Source organism: Dryas octopetala, chromosome 1, assembly GCF_963921425.1.
Source record: "Dryas octopetala chromosome 1, drDryOcto1.1, whole genome shotgun sequence".
In the NCBI taxonomy this organism is placed as follows: domain Eukaryota; kingdom Viridiplantae; phylum Streptophyta; class Magnoliopsida; order Rosales; family Rosaceae; genus Dryas; species Dryas octopetala.
The window spans coordinates 22,837,015-22,852,787 of record NC_141366.1 but is presented as its reverse complement, the minus strand read 5'-3'; the positions used below and the strand labels follow the sequence as shown (position 1 = coordinate 22,852,787).

Genomic DNA, 15,773 nt, shown 5'->3' with positions numbered 1-15,773 from the left:
GGCCGGGCTGGGCCGAAGTTTTTAGCCCATCGGGCACGGCACGGCACGAGCACGACACGGGCCAAGCACGGCACGAGCACGGGCACGAAATGGGCCCGAATTAGGCACGACTATTTTAACATTGTTTTTTCTATTTTTAAAGAACTTTTCAACAAAAATATTCAATTTTCATGAAAAATAATGTTAATATTTAATTATAAATAAGAAAAAATATCATAAGATTAGTTTTATCACCATAAAAAATAAAAATAAAAATAGGTCCGTGGGCCGGCCCGTTTAAGGCACGGCACGAGCACGAATGGCTCGCGGGCCATGGGCCGTGCTGGGCTTAGATCTTAACTATATGGGCCGGCCCGAGCACGGCACGAAAGCACGATGGACTCAACTTAAACGGGTCGGGCCGGGCCGGGCCGGCCCGTTTGACACCTCTAGGTTGAGAGGCATTTAAAATTTAAAACAAATTAACTTGGAATTTTATAAAGCCCAAAAATAAAAATGGCGGATGGCCAGCCCACACAGTATATACTATATGTCAGTCCACTTTTAATGAGCCAAGTGATGCCGAGTGCTCAATACCTTTTATTATTATTATTATTTTTTTTTTTTAAACATTACCACTGTTTTATAGTGACAACAATTGTCAATCTCCAAGAATGACAATAAAAAGAGTGCATATACTTAGATATGTCTTTTATTTTTCTCTTACATAAACATATCAAAAATTAATAAACTAGCATAAATCACAAAAGTCAAATTTTTGGAGTTCACATCCACCCTAATTTTGACTTGCTATTATGGCAGTGACAAACATTATTACTATATAATAATGTTTCACGTTATTATGTAGGTTTCTTTATCATTTAAAAAAAAAGGCAGACCTTTTAATATATTATGCGAGTCAAATTATCAAAAAGAGGTATAATGTGGACTTATAAATCATTTACTTAATTAACTTCATTTTAGTGCTTTCTTAGGAACACAAATAGGCATTAATTATGTAACTCCCCCTCCTCTCCTCTTCATCATCTACCTTGTAATTTTCTACTCTTCTTCTTCTGTTGGAATTACTGGAAAAGTTGAAGCAATTTTTAAATTTGACAAAAAAAAAAAATTTAAATGAAGCGAAACATCATCAAATTCAATAATTTTTTAAAAACAATTAGAAATAGAAACGTAGATCCTTGTACAAAAGCACCAGATCCGAGAACCTCAAGTGGAAGAAGGGAACCCATGCCTTGTTTCCTCATCATTGATTATGTGCAACCCTCCATATTTATAGTAGACCCAATCCATGAATTCAACCTTCCAAGAAAACCTGCTCTTCATAAAATGCTTGTGTTGCCAAACTATAAATCAATTTGGACCACATATTCAGACAAGAACTAATGCAATCAATGATACAGATTTACATTTAGTCAATATGAGTATTTTTTGTTACAAAACTATTATTAAGTTATTGGTCAAGCTCTAAGGGCTTGAAGTATTTGCCATCTATGAGGTAAGTTCCAATGGAAAGACGTACTGCCCACACATCCTTAGGCTTTCTTGACACAATTCTGCACCAAGTCACACAAAAAACAATGCAAAAGATCATGTTGGATACATACATACAAGCATACAACAAACATGAATAATGCAAAAGAAGAAGAAGACAGGCAGAGTTATAGCATATATACCTTCCAACATCACCAGGCTTGACCAAGCCAGAGTTAACCCTGAGGCATGGAACCGATGCTGCAGTCTTCATCATTCTTGGGGCCTCGATCACAATAACAGGAGACCCTATCTCAAGCTTCGATTTCCTTGTTGCAGCCAGCCCTGACTCCTCATCTCCAGCTGGTGGCCCTGTCGATTCACATTTGACAACATTCACTGCATTTCGGCTTCGTTGTTTATGACTGTTTAAGCTCTTCAATTGCAGGCTTGATGAATTTTCACCAAGCTTTTTTGAGCATGTAATTGCAGTGGTGGAAGAGAAAGATAATGCCATGATGGGATGATATTTTATGTGGCTCCAGTATGCTGTAGCTTTATATACTACTCACCATATGTGAAACACACACACAAACAAACAAACAACATGATGGATGAAACACACACAACCAAAAGATGTTATAAATCTAATCACAAAATAAGCAAAGAAAAACAAACTGAAAATCCTGGCTTGTCATCGTCTGTCCATATCCAACTTTTACGAGTTATCAAAGACCAACTATTATTTCGATTAGAAAAAACCAACTTGGCTTGGAAAGTTATCGTTATTCCTTTTGGCAGAGTATATGATTTTCTTTGTACTCCTTCCTCTTAAAAACCTTAACAACAAACACCACAGACTTGATATGGGCAAACAGGCCCTACAAGTAATACAACTCCAAACTGACCGTTTAGGACTTCAGGGTTTGCATAAAAGAAATTTGCTCCTCAGTTTAGCCCCTAGAAATGTAAATATAAATACACCATTAAGAGGACAATATATGACCAAAATATAAATGGTAAGCATTTACCTTTCTTTTGGCTCTATAAATAAACATATACCACCTTCATTCTGATTAAAGCCTGCCAGAGTTTATCCTACACATTGTTTCATAGTGATGATAGATGCATGAAGCATCAAAACCATGCAATTTAATTTAGTGGATTGTGTTGAGATCAAGGAACTAGGCTCCTGGCACGTTACATCATAGAGGACCACAAAAATTTTATTCCGAAGATTCATAGAAGATTTTGCTAACCTTCAAAATATTTTATTGCAAACTCTATTATTTTCACTATTTTTCTTCTAAAAAGAACTGCTAACATATGATCGGAAAAGGGTAAATCAGATGCATAGCTAGGCTGGAAATGAAAATAAAATAAGTACAGAAGAACAGGGAAAAAATTACACAAACTCTGTTTTTTTTTTTTCTTCTATTTCTGCACCCTTCCTACAGCCCATGGGTGAGGTCCCTCCCACCCAAACAAGGGGTAAAAATACCAAGACCCCAAACCACCCCATTTTAAGAGGGGAGATACCCCGTGGATACAATGAGTAACAAAAACCTTTACAAGCTGTACAAAATTCCTCGTAGGCATTGGAGGAAAACAAACAAAATTTTCTTGCACCCAGCAGTCCAGTCTTCTTAGCTGTATAGATTCACTTCTTTGAGTATGTGAGAAATGGGTCTTGAGCAATTGATAAAACATCTGGCCTCTCAGCTTGATTATAAGTTAGACAACGCCGAATAAAATCCTGCAAACAGAAATACGCAAAATAGTATCACCAAGTTACTCTAAATTCTTCGACCTATGTTCATCAATATACAAAGAAAGAGTCAAGGGACTGAACACTAAAGTATCTCATTTAATGGTAACTATGACATTAGCACTTCTTTTAGACCTAGAATGGAATTATCACCTTCAATGTGTTTAAGAAGGAAAGCGAAAGCTGTCATCTTGAGTTTTATAGTAAAAAACTTTAGTGGGCACAAACTTTAGCTCTCATGCCCGAAGGAATATGTATTATTGATATTATAGCCAGTGTTCCACCTTCTGATCAAATAGCCAAGGTTGAACAAACAAAATACTACACTTTCAGATATAGCAGATCAGTTTTCAGTGTCAACTAATCTTCCAATAAAATAGGTAGTATAAACAATGATTATGGACTTTGAGATTTGTACTATTTACGCATGCTACTTTATACGAATTTGGATGCAGCTCAGTAGGCAATTCAAACTTGCGAACAATAATAATAACATTGGTGCAACTACCATTGTCATCGAACAAATGTTTTAAAAATGTTGCTAATTCATCAATCTTCCTCTCCATGTTCATTCTCATCCCCTTGGAATGAGCATAGGAATGACATTCCCAAAGAACCCATTCTGCAAACCAAATGGGGCCTTAAGGAGACGGGCTTTCAACAACAGTAATTTTCATTCATCAAAATCTTGTTTGATGTATAATTCTAGAAATACTAAAGGACTCCAAGAAAAGACTTCTAGAAATAAGCAATAAAAGATAGCCAATATTTTAGTGGTTTTGTTTCAACAGTGTTGTTATCCATTTTTTGTGTTATTGTGGGTATATGTCAGTTTGATTCATTCGTGCTCTTATTTATTTCTTAATAGCCAACAACTTCTATTACTTTGTCTCCATGTTAAGAATAAATGAAGAGAATACGCATTCTTATTATCATGCTTGAACGATGATCAAAAGTTTATTCAACAATCTTAAAACTATACTTGTATATTTGTAAATATAGAAAATCTAATTCCCAAAAGGCATGCGCCTTGCCTCAAGGATAGTAAACTGCCCGATATGCTTCCGCCTTTGAAATCGTTGGAAGGGAATAAGGGATCAAGTGTAGAGTTAATGATAGGAACTGTCACCTGAAATACACTACTAAGTATCTCGCATTCAACATGAAAACTACGCTACATAATGTTGTAATAGCATATGATTTGTAGAACAGTTCTATATGAAAATTGGCATGTTGAACAAGGACATAAAACAATTGTCCACCTATGATCCACACATGGTAACTTATCTTCAAAATATAAGGAGTTGTTGTATCCACACAGTTCTATATGAAAATTGGCATGTTGGACAAGGACACAAAACAATTGTCCACTTATGATCCACACATGGTAACTTATCTCTAAAATATAATGAGTGTATCCAACATCCATGGTCATGTATTACACATCAAATGTGCCCAAATCAAAGGTCACAAAACCAAGATCCAACACAGTAATACCACCATGATTCTGTATTTTGTCATATTCTTACGCACTAAAGATAGGTTTTTTCCCAAGTACCCAATATATTCATGCAAGAAAAATTAAGCATGTCGTAGTGACTATGGGCATAACTCACCTTTGCCTCATTTGAGATGGAAGGTCTAGAAGGAAATTCAACTTTTCGTGCTTTGATAATTGTATCTTCCCGTAGTATTCGTTCCTGGGTCTGATCATGCCCAAAAGGACGTCTGCCAAATAGCATTTGGTATAATAGAATACCTGCTGACCAAACATCAACCTGCTTACCAAGAGAGACTGTGTCAAAAAATGTTGGTACCCAAGTTGTGAAGAAGAAAGGTGAAGAAGATATAGTTCGGTTTTCTGATAAGATCTTTTTCAAGTGAGAAAACTCTGGGGAGATCAATTGTATGGATATTCTAGCAAAGAGACTAGGATTGCATGTCTAGACCAGGCCGAACAATTGAGCTAAAAAAGAAGAGTTACTTATGTGTGTGTGTGTGTGTGTGTGTGTGAGAGAGAGAGAGAGAGAGAGAGGAACTGCATTAGAAATGCATTTGGTCACTTTGCTCATATGCATGCCATGCCATCACAAGGAAATACACATTTCTAAAAGTCACTGACCTTTGATGATATAAGAGGTGTCTTGCTGAGCTCAAAGCATTCAGGAGGTAAATACCTACAAATAACAAAAGGATTATCAAATGGGCTGTTACTTATCCAAATATATTAAAATATGTCATGGAGCAAAATACATAGGAAAACCCCTGGAAAAAAACAGAACAAAGCTTAAGGTCAACTGAACTTTCTCTTTAAATCTTTCTTCCCCAACTAGATTAGCATGAAACCTACCAGCCACATAAACTTCAAAGATTGTAGAGGTAAAAGTAGTTTCTACATGAACTTAATATTAAATGGCACAACTACAGTGAGAAGGATGCATCGATAATTTAAACTCAACAGAAAAACCTAAATTTATTCTAGTAAAGCGAACTAACAAATTTTTTAGCAAAGAAAAACTTAACTGTAGCACGTTTCAAATGCCCAAGGAAAGCTGAACTTTGAAAAAAAAAAAAAAAAAAAAAAAGGTAATTCTGCAGAACTACATATGCTTGTTTGCATCACTCACCAATAAGTACCAGCACCCTGGGATGTAAGTTCCATACCCTGGGATCCAACATCATCCTCCACAATCTTGCTAAGACCAAAATCAGTGACTTTTGCAATACCGAGTTCATCAAATAGAACATTTCCAGGCTTCAAATCATAATGTATAATCTTCTGTGTTCTTTTGTTCAAGTATACAAGACCTTGAAATATCTGAAAGATAATGATCCTAGCTTCCCTCTCAGGCAACACAGGTGTTGCTTTAAGGACAGCATCAAGATCTTTCCCTGTGCAAAAAAAAAAGACTATCAACAATAACAAGGAGAAGATGAAGAATGAGACAAGATTTATATACTAGAGCTAATTTTTTATATCATCCACTTAAAAAATAATTAAATGAGAGCATTCAAACGACACAATGGTGAGAGTATAGCATACCACTACAATACTCTAAGATAGTGCAGAATGTATTCTGATCAATCTCAAAAATGTCCCAAAGCCGGACAATGTGATGATGCACCAAGGTCTTGTGAATATTGTACTCTCGAATTGCATGCCGTATATAGCTCTGCTTCTTCTCTTCACTCCACTGAGCATTTAAACCATGAAGTTTACATGCAACGTATCTATGCTCTACCAAGTCAAATGCCTGCTGGAAATTTCTTACTTCAAATCACTGCAAAAAGGTATATCTTTACAATTGCCAACATTGGCAAATGAATTATCTAGACTTTTGATCCAGTATATGATCCTTTACTGAAAATTGGTGGAGATATTTCTAATTATCAAACCACATTTCACAAAATTCTGACCTTGTAAACTTCACTGAATCCCCCTTTTCCGAGAAGATTCAAGAGGGCATATCTGTGGTTGAGAATCTGAAAATTGTTAAAACGGGAACCATCCTCATCTCGTATGCGTTTCATTTCACGTATAAGCCTTCCCTTCTCCAGTTCATAACGGTCCCTTTCACGCAGCAAAATTTCCTCCTCCTACAGAAGCCCATAATTTAAAAAACCAAAGAGAAAACAAGTAGGACTTCCTAATGAAAATAAAAAGAAAATGGAAAAAAACGATATCAGGAATTAGACAAAATAGTGGACTTACTCGTTTGATGCTGGCTAGCCGGGATTTATAGATCTCATCCTGGATTAATAATTCTTCTTGTAATCCAGTTTCAGCATCTCCATCGCCTTTATCTTCGAGCATAAAAAATTGTACTTAGTTCTTTTTCTTTCTTTTGGACTGAAATTAGTACTTGGTTTCTATAATCAAAGGAAAAGTGGAAAATGGCCACTCCACTTCACAGAGATGACAAATTAAAGTTTGAGTTGATATTCATATTTTAAAGGTGAATAGAATAACTAGGCTAGAGGGGAAGATATATATATAGCGAGAGAGAGAGAGAGAGAGAGAGAGAGAGAGAGAGAGAGAGAGATTAAAGTATTTGGTCATGCAAATACTTCATTATGTTTAAAGATGTATATATATATATATATATGCATGCATACAAGCAGGGGTCACTGCCAATGTTGTAGACAAGAGAGAGGACATAAACCGAACAGACAACTTATGATACCATTCCTGGGTCATTTAAATTCCCATAAGTAACCAAAACAGGAGAGGTAATAGGAACAGTCATGCATCATAACTTTACCAATTTGCCTTTTCTTCAATGACTTCCGCTGCCGCTCAACAGCCTCCTTAGTTTCTAATAATTGTCTCTAGAAACAAGAAAAACCATGTTAGCACATAAACCGTATGTTTATCTTAAATGGACCCAAAGAAATGCAAAGACCATTAATTATATAAATGACAGCATTTGTAGAGAGAATAAAGTGGGGTCCTCCCCACTAGGCCTGGAAGCTCTATAGACACATTCCAAACTTAATACGGACTCCATGACTACAATGTTCTGAAACTCATGACAACCTTATTGAAAGGCCCAACAATATGAATTTACCATCTGACCTACATTTTATAGTTATGGCCAATTTGAAAACATAATTTAATATTTGCTTCAAATACCCATGATAGAAATAAAAACAAAATTTAAATGAAGATTATTACCAAAGGATAGACACATTTAGTCTATTCTAAAAACTGCGGGAGAGATAAATGTAACAAAATTTTGTAACTGGAAACTCTATGTATCTGGTTTCCCATACAAAACGACTTCTCACAGCTAACTTACAAGGAAATGTACAACATTTAATATTATATATTTTGTTAAACAAAGAATAAATTAATATTTGTTGCAAATTCTGCAAAATCTTTTGGATGGTTGTGGGGTTCCCAAGTCTAAAAATAAACAACAATCTTTTGTCTAGTATAAACTTGAAAAAAACAAAAATCATCAATTATAAAATTATAAATATACTTTTGAGATGAAATCCCAACCAAAACAAGATTAAGGAAGCAAGATTTAATTAAGCAGGAGTCCAGTAACCTTTTTAAAAGAAACATTAAATTTTAATAAAGAAAAAAAGATACAAAGAAAGACGGACAATCTGCCCATCAATCAGTTCAAAAACAATATAATCCTGGCAGCCTATGGTTTGTCCAAGATTTTTTTGAAAAGGAAGAGTTATTAGCACAGCCCAAACAGTACAATAACAGTGGATAAGACATCCACCTCTAAATTACATTATAGAATAAGATGCCAATTTTCCTCTCAAAACAAAGAACATAAGACAACTAACAAACAGCTGCCTCCAATATAATAAAATATCTGAACAAAACACATCTCTAAAATCCCCTGATACAGAATCCAAAATCGCTGACTATTACCAAACTCTAACCACAATTCCCCCACCTCCAATCCTCTATAAACTTCAAATATTCTCTTGTTTCTTTCCATCCAAATAACCCATCACAGCCAAAACACGACACCTCCGAAGCACTTTGGCCTTCTTCCTTCCTCCAAAACCTCGCTGCCTTTCACTAAGCAAAGAGAAACACCCTTCACTACCATCCCAACTCACTTCTGCTTCCCTATACAAACTTCAGCCATAAACTCAAGGCTACTGGACAGTGTATTAGAATATGATCCCCACTCTCCGCATTTCCTCTACACATGATACACCAGTGAGGAAATAGGCAGACACCATTATATAGTATAATTAAGAGAGGAAGAAACTGATTCCCCAGCAAAGTATAGATCAATAATAAGTCCTATAGAAAATTCCAATATAGTGAACATAGTACATGTAGAGAAATGTTGTACCAAGTATCTAACTGACATCTGAAAGCCCAAGATGTGTACAAAAGGCGAGAATAAGCTGAGAAGGTGGGGGAGAAGAGGAGAGAGAGAGCGAGATTAACTAGAACAACATCTCAACAAAGACTTAGAAAATTCTTTTCTTTTAAGAAAAAGAATCTCTACTTAATAGTGTACTTTTCTAGGGATAACTTCTGATACATTTTAGAGCTCAATGTTTAGTCCTGAATCCTAACTCTTCTGGGGATAACTTTTCATGACACTAATATTCTCAATTTCTCATTATTATTCAACTAACCTTTTATTCTTTAATCCTGGTTCTGGTTCACACATTATAAAATGCACTTCTATTTACATAGTGTCTCATATTTGATAACTGGCCAAAAAGAAGGCCACCAAAGTAGAAAGTTCACACTGGCTGAACAAAAAATATAATAAGCTGGCATGACAAAGAAAATTAAAATTAAAAATAATGTCTGACAAGAACATACAAGATGAGCATTGAGATCTTTCAAGGCTTGCCCATCTTCCCATGTCTCAGATATGACAGTTCCAGCTCTGCAATGGACAGAAAATGATTGGTACAATATTTAAAAAATAAAAAATGAACGGAATGACTTGGGTAAGAGGATCCATGAAATATTGAAACCCAGAGATAAGGAAATTTCCTAAGCACTAAAAACCCTTTGAGTACTAACAACAGATGGTTAAAGCAACTGATGCAGTACCTGATTACACCCACATTGCCAAGCCTCAAGGAGTCCTGGCGTACTTTCAGCCTTGCTTCCTGCCTCTCTGCTTTTGAAACAGATATCAGCAGATCAGAGATTACTTTTGTTCTCTGCATAAGAGGAACCAAAACTTGTAACTGTCACAACAATGTACCATAAAATTCACACACAGAGTGCAGTCCTTTCTGACCAACAGCTCATAATCATTACAGAGGATAGTAATGCTAATCTCAAGGCTTCCAACAATTACAGCATTGTATCACATGTTAATCAATCTTAAACATGATATATCTTAGACTTTACTAAAGGACAAGTATCCTATTGAAATGACATTTGTGCATGTGAGTGTGCACACACGAGTCTTTGTTAATCTGAACTAATGTTGTTTGGCAATTGGATTACCACTCCAATGCTGCCTCCAGTAAAGGCCCTCCACTAAAAAATGTCTACTGTTACCTTTCACTGTATACAGTAGCAGTAGCAATGGAAAGAAAGAACTTTACTACTACCAAGTTCCCGGAAAAAGCTCCATCCAAAACATTTCAATTTCACATGTGAATGGCATAATAAAAAATGAATTGAGCAAATGGACATAGCATCTCTATATTTCTGCAAACAAGATCAACCAAGCTAGTTGACTCAAACTATTAATCTTTAAATCAACATAGGTCAACTTAGTATAAAACCTTATTATTTAAATACATTGTCTTCCATGAAAATTGGCAGTGTATGAAATAATGAAAAAGAACAAAATAGATTAATGTATCAGGAAAATACCACAAGTATTAGAAAGCATTTTATATAATCATTAATTGAAAATACTGATGAATATAAATCCTCTGGAGAATCACACCTTAGGTTTTATTTTCTGTTCGCAATCTTTTAGTTCCTTCAATTCCTGCATAAATCAGAAATAACAGTAAAAAGTTAGTAAAATACAAATCAGAGATGAACAGCTGTTCATCCTACAAGAAAGTCTAAGGAATGACAATACATTAGCATATATATTGTACTTCAGACAACTACAGGCAGTTACTTTATTACCTTCTCTAATTGGCGGCAAAGATTCTGATAATCAGAGGCCTCTTGACGTGATTTACGCAAGTCCTCCTCTAGTGTAGCAACCATTGCACGTAAAGATGCAACCTCTTCCTAATTTGACCCAAAAAAAAAATATTACAACCATGAAATAACAAAAGCTTTTTGCCTCTAGGATAAACATTTAAAGTAATGCTTCCTCTAAAAGGAAGGGGCCAGGGGGGGACAACTTGCGTAGCAAATTCTCTAATTTTTCCCCCCTCGATATCTGCTTAAAGAGTAACAAATTCATTTTCTTCCAAAAAATTGTAAAATGAATCAAGTAAACCAAAGATCATACATCTAATGATGAGCTGTTGTCATTCTGAAGCTGCTCTTTAGGCCTATTATCCTGCAGGTATGAATGGGTAAAACAGTAGTTTACTAGAAGTTTTCTGTTCCACATACACAACAAGAATAAGCCCAAAAAATTCTTGCAAATATTACCAATTTGGTCTATACATACAAAAATATATGAATTTACAATTAGAACTATTATTTTATGCAGCCTAAATAAAATTTGTAATCATCTCTTGCTATGTCCATAAAAATAATTAAGTAATAAAAAAGCTGATATTGATTTCACAGAAATTTTGAAGAAAGATAAACGGTCAGATATCAGTCAATTAGTAGAGCATAGTATCAAAAGTATCACAGTTCAATGCTTTGTCCCATCATCCTTTTCTGTCTGTATCATTCCCAAAGAAGAATGAATATTAAAGCTTAGATACCTCTATCTTTCAGAGAAATTCCATATCTTTTTTTATAGGAAACAAAAACTATAATTAAAAAGAAGAAGTACAAGACACGACAGACATGCTGTCCATCAATAATTGTTGTACAAAGCAGAAAATAAGAAGATAAAGTTACAATCAGCTCATTACTCCCACTCAATTAGCTAAATTAAACAGGCTGGATTATCCCCGCATTATGATTTGATGTTGACACCCACAGAGATGCTAAAAATATAATTCACCCCTTAGATCCATATCTGACTGTGGCCTACATGAAAGAGGGACCAGATCAACTACACATGGGATAGGAAGCAGGGATGGTTTCACATGGGCAATAGTAAATGCTTTCGGAAGATTTTATACATGGCTTATAGAGTTCCTCCTTTACATTATTTCATCTTATGGAAGCATTATTTCCTATCATAAATATCATCTCTATATTGCCTTTTGGTACATTTTTCAGATGCTTTTGGTAACTTCTTCACTGGTATGTAGTCAATCACCCCATTCAACAAAAAAAGACACATAAGGTGTATGTGACGTGATGAACACGTAATCACAAGCATGCTGTAAATCCCGCATTTTCGGATCATATAAAAGTCTTCATTTTCCTTTTAACTTGATTACAAGATATTTAGAGCAAATTAAGGTAAACTTCAATCAAAAGCATAGACAAGGCCATATGTGTTATTAAACAAGAAATAATCTTAGGCATTCAATTTCACCTCATTAACTACATGACATATCATGCATTAGTATTCCTTAATTAGAGTACTGCTCATATGAGCGACTGTTTCTAAGCAACAGTAAGCACCCAACAACGTTCAGGGTCCAATGCATTCGTTCAAGTGTTATAAACCTCTTTTACATGAAGTGGTTGGAATTAATCCAACACTTGAAATGCATTAGGTGCTCAAAAAAACTGTCCCTCAGGAGAGCACTTATGTCCTTAAATAATATTCCATTTAGAAAATTAAACTGATGGAAGTAGAAAATGCAGACCCTAATTTAACCCCATGCGTGATTATATAACCGATCCTCATTCAATTATCATAGAAATATGATCTTGAATAGATATTTATCCACTGGAAAAGGGGAAAAAAAATAAGGAGAATACTTTATCCAGAAAATCTACAGATATAGGTGGCTCAGTCCATTAAGAGTCAGAACCCTTTACTGTTAAGATAATAAAGTAGATAATTTGTTACTAATAAAAATTTTGATGGTGAAAGAGATGCAGAATATGATGATTCATAGATGACAACTACTACAATAAAAGGATAAGGATTGAAATTGAAACAGCTCCAGCCAATGAACATACCATATTGTATGAGTTCTCCCTCTGACCATTTGGAGGTGAAACTATCGAAGCAGAAATTTGTAATCTTGTTTGATCATTAACTCTTGAACCACGACCCCGGCCTGAAACAGAATGGCCCCTACCACGACCATGTTTTTTTCTATTTACATCAGAATTTGACTTGGTATCAATGGTTTCCGATACCATTTGCCTCCCATCAGTCACTGCCTGCATGTGCTTTAATTTTAATAATTTTCAATTTACACAATCCAATTTCTATGGGAAGAAAGATAGAAATAAAAATAATTTTCAATGCAAGTGCATAAATAAACTATTCAACACCATGATCTCAACTTTTCCTTAGAAAATGTCAAGATTCGATTGGGATTCTTAAATCGCACTGTCTCAGAAGTGCTAAAAAAGACTAATATTACTTGAACCAAATAAACTTAAATATATATATATATTGTATATGAGCAACTAAAATCAGTGGGACTCAGTATTCAGTTCAGAAATTTAACTTGGACGAGAGCCTACCTCAACATGTTCCACCACAGCTGAATTAACATCTTCTTGAAGTTTCTGGCGCTTCTGAGTGTTGGCTTGTATTAGAAACTCCCTTCCATTCTGTCATAAGAATATGAACGGCATAAACCATAGCAACTGAGCAAATCCAACAACTACTAGTAACTTTAATGAGATTTAATTATACACAATAAAGTATATCTAAACTCTACGATCAAATTTAATGAGACGTAATTGAGGGTACTGAAAAGGATGAGACAGCTGCTTTTTTTGTCTTGTTTTGTTGGTGGACTTTTTGTTCACTGCTGAAAATACTTGTATTATCTTGTCTTTGTTTAATAAACTCTTTGTTTCTTAGATAAATATTTTTAAAAAAAATTCTAAGATCCAACATATCAATACTGATCACACGCACACATTTCCAACCAAGTAAGGAAACCATCATACTGAATGGAACTTTCTTAGATGTAAATGGTTATATAAATGGTATCAAGAAAAGAAAATTTCTTATAGCACTTGCACAATTTAGTCCATCAGTATCACTATTTACTAATCTCAATATCTCTTTGATTCCTCACTTTTTCCCTCATAATAAGAATATAACATATCCAGTATCATTAATTTGGCCTTTACTTATCAAGCATTCAATATTGAATATCACACAAGCAAGGTATGCTGACATGAAACTTTAGCACGACGGTTAAAATAAACAAGCATAATACAATCGCAAAGCAACAGTAGACCTAATAGCAGTGACTTTCTTCTGATTAATGAAAGACACTGTGAATCCTAACAGCATGGGGATCAAACGTTATTCAATTTATTTTTCAAACAGTAATTGAAGTTTACTTATACTGGGTACAATGCAACGACCACAATTTGATGATTAAATGAGCAAACAGAAAAGCTGTACTTAAAAACTATCCCCATTTGATCAATTCACTTAACTACTACGTCATAAGGAAAACAATGATTATTTGCATATTACCCACAATATCAATCTTAATTAATCACTTAAAAAGTTGAAAGCATTCAACCAAGACACTCAAGTATAGGCATTGTGCTGTAGAATGATAGAAGAGGGCTTACATCGTCATCGGAATCACTCGAAGTTGAGGGCTCGGCCAACTCGGCGGTGGCAAATTTGGGAGCAGCAGACGAGAGGGAGGACCAAGCAGACTGCTGCTGCTGCTGCTGCTGCTGTTGCTGCTGCTGAGCAGGAGGGGTGGCGGAGGAGGCAGCGGCGGAGGAGGCCTTGCCGACCATACGAGCTTCGAGCTTGGCAATCTTAGTGGGCAGAGACTGGTCCGACTGGTTGGACGAATTTGAAGAGAAATGTATGAGCACGTCATCCGACATTGTAGTGTTTATATAGACACCAATGCAGCAGAGAGTCAACAGTTTTAGGGCAAAACTGTGATTGTTGGATCCATAGGGTTTGGTACAGAATTGGGCAAAAGGGGTTTTTACTTCTGAATGAATATGCCCTAGAAGAGAAGATTGTTCAATGTTGGGTTTTTTTTTTTTGTTTGGTGGAGCAAAAGTAACTCTCAATCTCAATACACCCTGTGGTTGAAATGTGAGAGAGAGAGAGAGAGAGAGAGAGAGAGAGAGAGAGAGAATTAGGGTTTTGAATTTTGGTAAAGGGGAGGGGGGAAGTAGAAGAAAAAGGAGGGAAGGGGTATTGGAGAGGGAGGGAGGGAAGGAATAGAATGAGAGAGAGGAGGAAATGAGAGTGTTTCTTCTTTTTTCAATTTTGCCAATCTACTTTTATGTTCAAACATGAAACTAGGGGTGTCTTTTGGGTAAAGCCGTAAAGGAAAGGAGTGTTTATGTGGTTGTGAAAACATAGGACTCTCTCCCTCTATTGTAGAAGAAGCTATAAAAACAAGCAAGTGGTGAGGTTATGAGCTCATGGGAATCGGAGTGGGAAGTGTGTGAGTCACATACTCACATGGGAGTTGGGGTGGGAGATGTGAAATTGGTGTGCCCTTAATCTAATTGCTATTGGTTCTAAGTTCAAACCTTAGTGATATATATATATTTTCTTCTTTTTGGGTTACATTTTTTGTGATTTTAAATGTCTATTCAAGGCATTTGGGATCCAATGTTTTAAACTTTGACTAATTAATTCTAAGAGAGAGCACACATTCCTCAAGGGTTAGAGAGAAAACATATTAAAGTAATCTAAAAAATTTCCTAACCAAAAGAAAGTAATTCAAAATTTATAGTAGATACTATGCGTGTTTTTATCATTCTCGAAAAAATAAAAAATAATCCAAAAGCATAAATAGTCTCTCACATGCGAAAATGTGAGAGATAAATCGACTCATTTGTTAT

The 15,773-nt window shown here is 35.4% G+C and overlaps 2 protein-coding genes across 4 annotated transcripts; both read right to left on the bottom strand.

The window, feature by feature from the left end:
- Positions 1-1,117: 1,117 nt before the first annotated feature.
- CRR42 (DUF3148 family protein) lies at positions 1,118-2,054 on the bottom strand. Its single transcript, XM_086253583.1, has 2 exons — positions 1,677-2,054; positions 1,118-1,556 (listed from the first exon to the last, which is right to left on the bottom strand). The coding sequence occupies exons 1-2, from the start codon at positions 1,988-1,990 to the stop codon at positions 1,454-1,456; spliced, it is 417 nt and encodes a 138-aa protein (XP_086109709.1). The 5' UTR covers positions 1,991-2,054; the 3' UTR covers positions 1,118-1,453.
- Positions 2,055-2,678: 624 nt separating this feature from the next.
- On the bottom strand, positions 2,679-15,245 carry TSL (Protein kinase superfamily protein). Of its 3 annotated transcripts, XR_015123796.1 has the most exons (17): positions 14,523-15,245; positions 13,446-13,535; positions 12,930-13,136; positions 11,176-11,226; positions 10,842-10,949; positions 10,651-10,695; positions 9,795-9,907; positions 9,558-9,624; positions 7,504-7,570; positions 6,954-7,045; positions 6,659-6,838; positions 6,285-6,495; positions 5,869-6,133; positions 5,364-5,418; positions 4,858-5,019; positions 3,395-3,528; positions 2,679-3,229 (listed from the first exon to the last, which is right to left on the bottom strand). XR_015123796.1 is itself a non-coding variant. In XM_086253556.1 (16 exons), exons 1-16 carry the CDS (start codon positions 14,790-14,792, stop codon positions 3,134-3,136), a joined length of 2,079 nt encoding a protein of 692 aa, XP_086109682.1. In that variant the 5' UTR covers positions 14,793-15,242; the 3' UTR covers positions 2,679-3,133. The 3 variants fall into 3 exon arrangements, 2 of the variants coding, with proteins under 2 accessions (XP_086109682.1, XP_086109691.1); XM_086253556.1 differs by lacking the exon at positions 3,395-3,528 and having other exon boundaries at positions 14,523-15,242; XM_086253565.1 differs by lacking the exons at positions 3,395-3,528; positions 11,176-11,226 and having other exon boundaries at positions 14,523-15,242.
- Positions 15,246-15,773: the final 528 nt, after the last annotated feature.